The 9,806-nt window shown below is 36.9% G+C and overlaps 1 protein-coding gene across 1 annotated transcript; it reads left to right on the top strand.

Moving 5' to 3' along the window:
• Nucleotides 1–8,508: 8,508 nt before the first annotated feature.
• On the top strand, nucleotides 8,509–9,006 carry LOC140524514 (ubiquitin-conjugating enzyme E2 N-like). The gene has a single exon (XM_072639062.1). The coding sequence runs from the start codon at nucleotides 8,509–8,511 to the stop codon at nucleotides 8,965–8,967; it is 459 nt and encodes a 152-aa protein (XP_072495163.1). The 3' UTR covers nucleotides 8,968–9,006.
• The last annotated feature ends 800 nt before the right edge of the window (nucleotides 9,007–9,806 follow it).

The following is a 9,806-nucleotide window of genomic DNA, read 5'->3' as shown; positions in this document are numbered from 1 at the left end:
TTAATTGGATCAATTGGATCATGTGTACATAGAGCCAAAATAAAGTTACATATGCTAGCATCACCTGGCCTCTACCTTGTCTCCATCTTCACACTGAGATCTCTGTATAGGCAACCTTACCTGAGGGAAGAATATTTACTCAAGAGAGCTAACACAGTCAGATTCCAGACTGTTAGTAGCAAAAGTACAAAAATTTCCAGAGGGAAAATTATTCTCTCTCTTAGGTCACTTAGTCTATGAACTGACCCTACAGAGACTGTGAACCATCATAAGGATCAAGCCAATGAAATCAGGAGGGCTTCTTCCCTAATTCCAGTCTTCTTTGAGTTCAGGGAATCTTTGGAGAAATGAATGAATGAGCATTTGTTTTCTATGTACAAAGCCATGCAAAGCTGGGGATGCAAACAGAAAGAAAGACAGCGTCTCAGGGGGGAGACAACACATGAGATTTCAACCACAAATTCAATGGAAAGGTCCCATGGTCTTTAGAGTACAGCAGGGAAGATGGTAATATATTATCTTTAATGTCATTTCCACCAATAAATTCATAGCTGTTTCTGACATTGACCTATTTGTCAGTGCCAAGGATTTTGGTAGCGAGAATTCTTTTGGTTTTCAAAAACTGCAGAAGCAGTTATCAGGTCATATCTCCTGGTGAGTTGCTTCTGAGGATGGTGGCCATGAGGGCTGGGCTGGAAGCAGGAGTGGTACTACCACTCCCAGAGCTCTTGAGTAGCCACTGATTAGCAGTTTATTATTATTATTGGGCAGCTAGGTGGCACAATGGATAGAGTGATGGACCTGACAGCAGGAAAGAAACCTCCTAGAATGTGTGGAGTTCAATTCTGGCCCCAGACACAAATTGTGTGACCCTGGGCAAGTCACTTAACCCTGTTCACCTCAAGTTTCCTCATCTGTAAAATGAGCTGGAAAAGGAAATCGCAAACCATGCCAGTATCTTTTCTGAGAAAACCCCAAATGGGATCACAAACAGTCAGACAATTGAAACAACCATACAACAAATATATGTGTGCATGTATATATGCATATATGTGTGTATAATACATATCTGGGCTAACCTTAGATACATATCAGTAGAGATACAAGCTATCCATTAGGTATCTATCACCCTTGCTACATGGCTGCTCCTTCTTTTGCTAGTCATACATTTCTCTAATAACATCTTTTATTCTACATCTCTCGTGCAATTCCTCACTGACATATGTTTCAGCCTGCTTACACCCTCCATTGTAGCTATCCATTGTCCCTTAGATAATAGTTTCAATTCAATTCAATTTCAATGATATTCCATGACTCACCATCATAAAACATCACCAGAATGTTATTAAGATGAACCTTTGTTTCAGATAAAAGCTTAGGATTTTTCTAAAATCTCTATAAATTCCCAACGGCAGCCAGCCTACTCACATCTTCCTGTTCATTTCCAAACCCTACCCATTATCCATCAGCAAACTTTGTCCATAATTCATGTAGAATGTAAGCTCATCACAAATAGGGATCATTTCATTCTTTATACTTGCTTTGCTAGAGCCTGGCTTACTGCCTGGCACATAATCAGCATTTATTAAATACTTGTTGATTAATTGATTTATTGATTGACTGACTCAAAGACCTGGGTTCAAATCTTGCCTCAGTTACTTAATAGTTATGTGATGTTGGATAAGTCATGTAACTTCTCTCAGCCTCAATAACCCTCATGTGCAAAATGGGGTAATAGTAGCATTTATCTCACAAGGTTGTTGTGTGGATCAATTGAAATAATATATGTATTTGCAAACTTTAAGGCATTATATCAGTGCTACCTATTATTATTATTAGCTAATCACTGATGATGAAGTAAGGTCAAATTCTTGATTATGGATCTCATTTAGGAGTTATTGCAATGTTCCAGGACTGGAAGCAATCAGTACAGTAAGATCCACAGACAGAAGCACCTAAATAACTTGTATAAGGAGTCTTTCTTCCATTTGGATTCTGCCAGATATTCTCTGTGACAATCACCTTTGCTGAAAATACATCTGCTAATTGTACACATCCTTCAAGACTCATCATCAAAGAATCACTGAAATGAATTATCTTTGTTGTTACCTTTTGCAAGGAATTTTTTAATCTGATATAAGCATGGGAGCTACTTCATTGGAAAGGGGTTTTTACATCAATATTTTTTTCAACCATAAAGGCATTTTTATAGTTAGAAAAAAACTAGCATGTTAGAATCTTATATTTTCTATAACTTTCCGTCAGTGATGTGATTGCAAAGATGTAGTATGCTATGAAGTATTGTTTGTGAAAGCTTGACTTCAGGGATTCCCACAATGCATGACAAGTTAACAACTATTTATTAAGAATCTACTATGTACTAGGCACTGTGTTAAGTGCTATGGAGACAAAGAAAGCAAAAGACAGTCCCTACTCTCAAGAATTTCACAGTCTCAAGGCAAAGACACCATACAACAACCAACAATATGTGAACAACATATATACAAATAAATTGGAGATAGTCAGCAGAGAGAAGGGACTAGTATTTATGGAAATCAAGAAAGGCTGATTTCCAAAAGTAGGATTTTAGCTGGAACTTGAAAAAGCCATGGAAGCCAGGAGGTAGAGATAAGACAATTCTAGACAGAGATGAAAGTCTAGGGATATGGGTTGGTAATTACTGGCATCTCTCAGTCACTTTTTTTGTTTTGTGTTTGGTAATATCTAATATATATATTCTACAGTTTTGGCATCCTCCCCTCTTTCTCGTATCTTGAGACATCGAAACTTCAAAACTCTCCAGCACAGACCTCCTCTGTGTATATGTAATCTAATCCAGTTATTCTTTCCATCTGCTTTTTTTAGTACCATTTCTATTTCTTCATGCAATATTTCTGAGGCTATATTAGATTCTCAAATGTGATGCATTCCATTGTACTTGATGGTAAAGAGTTTGTCATAAAAATATTTACAGATCTTTTCTATTTTAACAGATTTGTTATCATTCTTCCAGTTTCATCATTAAATGTACCCAGGATTACTTAGCTTAGTTGGATCTCTTTCCAAGCTTTCTTGTTTTGCCCTCCACTGATTGTCACTGACATATGAAGCAACACTACTCAAACTCTTCCACTAACTGCTTCTGTAAGATCCTACAAATGAATTTACATAAGGTGGCTGTATTCTTACTCTCTTATCTCTGTCTCCATTTCTGTGTCACTGTCTCTTTCTGTCTCTGTCTGTCTCTCTGTCTCTGTCTGTCTCTGTGTCTCTGTCTCTCTGTCTCTGTCTCGATGGAAAAAAAAAAGTGTTGGATGCCTGAGGTGCTTTCTAGCTTCTTTTGCTCTCCCCTTTGCTATTATAATTCCTTATATTTGTTGAAGTTCATTAGGAAATGTTATCATCTGTTTCGCTGTCATATCCTCCATTCTTTTAACATTTTTTTTAATTGATAAGTTGTGCTTATATAGGTCAGGATGGAGTTATTTTCATTGTACGTAATATACCCATTTTCTTGAGTTTTTTCTTCTAGTTTTGCATTAATTTTAATCTTTATTGTAACAAGCCAATGGTATGGCTGTACAGAGACAATGAATTCAATACTCATTTCACATCACTAACTAGTTAATTTTCCTCTATTAAAATACAATCAATTTAAGTTTTATGTTGTTTGGTGTTTTTTCATATCCAGTAGCTCTTGACTTTTTTTTAATCAAAGAAATTTTTCCTAATATATAAGTCATTTGGCTCCTGGGCAGTCCAAAAACCTTTGAACTCTCAATTCTTACATTTCGTGTATATGTGTTAACATATATTTCATCATCTTCCCCTACAATCATCTTTGCTTTGAAGTTACCATGTACCAAAAATATATGTTGACTTAATTTAGAAAGTTTGTTGAGTTGTTTATAGAATTTCTTTACCTCTTCATCCTCTGAAGCAAATATTTGTGCCTTTTCATGGTAAAAATTTTAATAGCTAAAATGATCAGTGTTACAATTACTGTAGTAAGAAATAACTAGACGTCCCATGAAATTATGTTTCCTAGTCTTTCTGGAATCAAAACAAAACAAGATCCTTTATTTACCTTCCATTTAGTTACAACTTTTTTTTGTATTCTGTTTTCATAGATAAGAATGTCAATATTTATATGATTCCATTCCTCTAAGAAAATGTCACTGGGTGAGGAGTTCACATTTAAAATCCCAATAGGTAAATTTATGTTTACTCATAGGGTAAAACTTTATTTTTATTCCTATAACTCTTTGGTCCATAGTCTGCCACCTTTACTTTAAAAGTAGAAGAAGAGAGAACTACAGGACCAAGGATTATTTTGTTGTATTGTAAATTTCATAGATTGCAATAACTAAAAAAAACATCACCAACTACCAAAATGCTAGTGATATTCATATTTACTGTAGCTATGATAGCAAAGTGTAGGTACCTAGGTATATCATAGTGGTAGAGTGTAGCACTTGGAGTCAGGAAGACCTGAGTTCAAATCTAGCCTCAGGTACTTCTTAGTTTAGAGGCAGTACAGTAGATAGAGCTTTGGGCCTGGAGTCAGAAAGACCTGAGTTCAAACTTGTCATCAAATACTTACTAGGTGTGTGACCCTGAGTAAGTCACATAACTTCTGCTTGCCTCAATTTCCTCATCTATAAAATGAGGGTAATAATATCACCTACCTCTCAGGGTGGTTGTGAAGAATAAATGAGATAATATTTGTAGAAATCACCTAGCATAGTACCTGACTATAGGCACTACACAAATGCAGTCTCCTTTCTTCTTCCTTTCCTTTTCCCTTCCCAGTTGGGTGACCTTGCACATGTCACTCAACCTCAGTTTTCTTATCTATAAAATAGGAAAAATTATAGCACTTTTTTGAGAAGCAAATTAGATGATTAATTTAAATTCTTTTGTAAACCTCAAAGACATAAATGTTAGCTTTAATTTTTATCATAATTAATCTAGTCTTCAGAAACCAGGCAGTCTTTGAACCACTTTGAACCATGTTCAAAGTCTTTCTAGCATGGCAGAGCCTACTGGAGTTTGCAGTCTGCAGGCATATATACATATATGAGTCTTAACAGTGGCCTTTGGATTCCCCAACTTTGTTGCTTAACAAGGAAACGGACAATAATTTGGGTGCGGAAGAAGAAAGCAGTAATAACAGGGGTCAACAAACACAAAAGGTAGACAAGTAGAAATAAAAAACTTCTTTTACAAATGAAAAAACTGAGGCACCTGGAGAGAAGTGACAGCTAATTAGTAGCAGAATTGGCTCTCCAACCCATTCTCCCAATGCCCAGGCCAGCACTCTTTCAATAGCTTCATCACAAACAGGATGAATAATCCCCTGTGTTCACTTAAACCCATTTTTCCAGCACCATCCCTGCTGGGCCTTTTGTTGGTGCTTGCCAAACTGAACACTATAACTCTTATTTCCTTTTATTTCCCCAGCCCAAGGTCTAACAGAGTTGCTGATAAACAAGAAAATGTGCACAGGGAAGGCAGCCAAAGGAGAGAGGAAGAGCAGAAGTGGTGAGTCTGGATGATACCCAGACTGGCTCATCAAGCCTTCACTAACGACAAGCTGACTTCCCTTAGGCAAATGATTCCTTGTAGCCAGAACTCAGTTGTATGAACCTCAAAGAATCCAAATGTACTGTGATTGATTCTGCAATCCACTCTGAAAGCCATACACTTACACAAGTTCTAGGTTAACAGGACAATAATCTTGAAATTAACAAAGCACAGATAAGCCTAATACAAAGATCAGAGTAAGTGGCATGAAGCTTTTTAGATATTCTTTCTTAAGCCGAGAGTATTTTTCCTATCTTTAGCTCCATGAAAAATCGCATGGTACCAAGAAAGTTCTCCATCAAGAGACTGGAAAAACACAATGTGTCAAAACCACCCACATCATCTAGAAAATCCTTCACCACTCTGGGCAGCAAAGCAAACTCCACAATTGATTACCCAGTTATGACTTATCCTAGTCAGTGAGTATAAGACTTCTCCCAGCTGACCTATCTAGAGCCAATCTGCACAAAATATTTCATTTTACTGCCATGTGGCTAAAATTGAGAGGATGAAGTCACAGAAATCATTAATTTCAAACTGAAAATAAAGATAAATAAAAAGAAATTAATAACTATATTCACACTGAGCTTTGTAAGAACATAGCGATTTCAGAAATGCCATCATTCCAAATGCCATTGTTTGTCAAGCTAAATATTAGAATACAACTGCGAAAGGTTGTGTTAATGAGGCATGATATAGTAAGTAGAATCATGGTAAGCACCTTGTTGGAGACTTTATGACATTTTGCACTACCAAATCAAATAGTCTACTTCGTCACTCATAAGCAAGTATCTTCTAGTCAATCCCATGTTCTTAGACCCTGTAGGGAGAATACCACATATTCTAAGAGGTCCACAAGGGATCTGGCTTTCTCTACAGGTGTGGGGCGGGGGTGCTTCACCTTCGCTTCCCTTTTCTTAATACTATAATCTTTGAAGTGAAGAAAGCCTTTTTGCTTTCCCCAAGACAGGTGCTGAAAATTTTATAGCCAAAGAGCACCTTAACAGCCCTCTATGAATTCAAGTCACCAGACCTGGATGAATTACAATGAAAAGGCTTTTGGAATGGTTGTTGAACTATGATGGATTGATTCCTGAGTTCTGAGGAATCAAGTTAAAAATGGAGAATTGACTTGGAACTTGAAACAGATGTCCTACTTTTCAAAAAGGGGAAAAACATGGATTCTACACACTATAGACTAGTACAGTTGATGTCAATATCAAGTAGAATTCTTGGATGCATTATTGAAAGGGGTAATGTGTGAGCACTTAGGTAGGAAAGCTGTGATTATTATGAGCCAGCATAAGTTTATAAAGAATAAGCTATGCCAAACTAATCTAAATATCTTTGTTTGACAAGGCTACTAGACTGATAGATCATGGAAATGCACCAGACAATGTGCCTAAATTTAAGCAAAAAATTTTGATCACTTCTCACACCATAGCCTTATAAGTCTAGCAGTCTGACTATAGCAGAGAATTTGAGTTGGAAAATAGCAGGAATAGGGTTGAACAGTTATGATGGAATCATATTGTAGAGGACTTTTTATTGTCAAGTGGAAGGTTTGGGCGTTTTCTATGGATAATTTAGAATTGTTTAGAGGTTTTCAAGTAAGGGAGTGATGATTCCAATAGAAGGTAAGGTCTTTGAAGGCAGGAACTACTTTGGTTTTGTTTTACAACCTGGTATATAGTGGATAGAGAGTTTGTCTTAGAGTCAGGAAGATCTAGGTTCAAATTCTACCTCTGTGTGGCCCTAGACAAATCATTTAAATATTTCTCAGTGAACTAAGACCTTGCTAGAGGGAGTTACCACATTAAGAGTTCTTATATCAGAGAACTGAGTCAAAAGTACAATAATACAAGTCATTCCCCACTGATAAATGGTCAAAGGATATGAACATGCAGTTTTCAGAAGAAGAAATTAAAACTATCTATAATCATATGAAAAAATGCTCTAAATCACTATTAATTAGAGAGATGTAAATCAAAACAACTCTGAGGTACCACACCTATAGGTATCACACCTATCAGATTGGCAAACATGACGCAACAGGAAGATGATAAATGTTGGAGAAGATGTGGGAGAATTGGAACACTAATTTATTGTTGATGGAGCTGTGAGCTAATCCAACCATTCTGGAGAGCAATTTGGAACTATGCCCAAAGGGCTACAAAAATGTGCATACCCTTTGACCCAGTAATATCATCTCTAGGACCAAACCTCAAAGAGATCATAAAAATGGGAAAGGGTCCCACATGTACAAAAATATTTATAGCAGCTCTTTTTGTGATGGTCAAAAACTGGAAATCAAGGCAATGCCCATCAATTGGGGAATGGCTGAATAAATTGTGGTATATGAATGTAATAGAATACTGTAAGAAATGATGAGCAGGAAGACTTCAGAGAGGCCTGGAAAGACTTATATGAAGTGATGCTGAGTGAAAGGAGCAGAACCAGGAGAACTCTGTACACAGCAACAACCACAGTGTGCAAGGATTTTTTCTGGTAGACTTAGTATTTCATTGCAATGCAAGGACTTAAAAAATTCCCAATGGTCTCTTAAGGCAAAATGCCTTCCATATCCAGAGAAAGAACTATGGAATTCGATTGCAGAATGTAGCATATCATTTTCTTTTGTATTATGTTTTGGTCTGGTTTTTCTTTTCATGGTTTCTCCAATTCATTTTAATTCTATGAAACATGACTAAGGTGAAATTGCATTTAATAAGAACCTATAGAAGGTTGCATGCTGTCTCAGAGAAGGAGGGGGGAGGGAAGGTAAAAGGAGGGAGGAGGGAAGAGGAGAAAATCTAAGATATATGGGAGTGATTGTAGAAAACTGAAAGCAAATAAATTATCTCTTTAAAAAGAGTACTCTTGGGAGACAAGACCCCAAGGCTGAATTCCAGATCAGACAAGATGGCTGGGCTGTGCCACAGGATTATTAAGGAAATCCAGCATTCGCTGACAGAACCAGTTCCTGGAATAAAAGCAGAACCAGATGAAAGCAACACATATTATTTTCATGTGGTCATTACAGGCTCACAGGATGCCCCCTTTGAGGGAGGGACTTTTAAACCTGAACTATTTCTGCCAGAAGAATACCCAGTGGCAGCTCTTAAAGTACGTTTCACGATCAAAATTGATCATCCTAATGTAGATGAGTTGGGAAGTTTATGTTTAGATATTTTGAAAGATAAATGGTCCCCAGCGCTGCAGATCTGTACAGTGCTGCTCTCAACCCAAGCTTTGTTGAGTGCTCCCAATTCAGACGATCCATTAGCAAATGATGCAGCCAAGCAGTGGAAGATCAATGAAGCCCAAGCCATAGACACAGCCAGAGCATGGACTAGGCTATATGCCATGAACAATACTTAAATTCAATCTCAACATCAAGTGTGCATCACTTCTCCTGTTCTGTGAGGACATCTTCCTTCTTTGTTTGTATTTAATGGATACAATATTAGAAATATTACAGAATAAAAACCAAAACCATCTTCAGTCCTTTGGTGATTAAATGCGCATTAGCAAATCTCTGTCTTGTCCTGATTCACTGCAGTAACACATGAGCAGAGGCTAGAAATATCATCTGGATTGTTGTGAAATTGTTAAAAAGCAGTAGCCCAGATCTGCTTTTATTCATTTCTCCCATCATGGTTAAAGTATCAGCACTGTGAATGAAAGTAGTTGTCGGTTAGCTGCAGGGATGTCTTTTTTTTCTTCCAGTTTTGTGGGCTCCTTTTCCCTTTTTATGGTGATGCTAATTACTTTGGTTAAAGCAGCTAAGCAGCTGTGATTTAGAATATGCCCTCTAGCCAAGTCGAACTCCTTAGCCACTATAGATGGACAAGCATGGTTGTTTGAATAAAAATGGGAACATTAAACTTCACAGCCCTCGCTAATATCATGATTCTACTGTCAAGTGTAGAAACATCCCTTCAAGAAAAGCTTGTGACCATTTTGTATGGCTTGTCTGGAAACTTCTATAAATCTTATGTTTTAGTAAAATATTTTTTGTTGTTCTACTTTTCCTTTGCACAGTTTATTTTGCTGTGTTTATTTCATTTCCTTAATGTCACAATCATATTTGAAGATTAAAACTAGTCTAGGACATTTTATGTTTTGGGTCTTCTCTTCACCATCTGACATTAAATAGTAAGACATGGACTTTGCCAGTTTCTTTTCATTGATGCAGATATGTGATAAAATGCTGCTAA

This window comes from Notamacropus eugenii, chromosome 1 (genome assembly GCF_028372415.1).
Source record: "Notamacropus eugenii isolate mMacEug1 chromosome 1, mMacEug1.pri_v2, whole genome shotgun sequence".
NCBI lineage: Eukaryota > Metazoa > Chordata > Mammalia > Diprotodontia > Macropodidae > Notamacropus > Notamacropus eugenii.
Note: the sequence above shows the minus strand (reverse complement) of the source record. Positions and strands in the feature narration are given on the sequence as shown.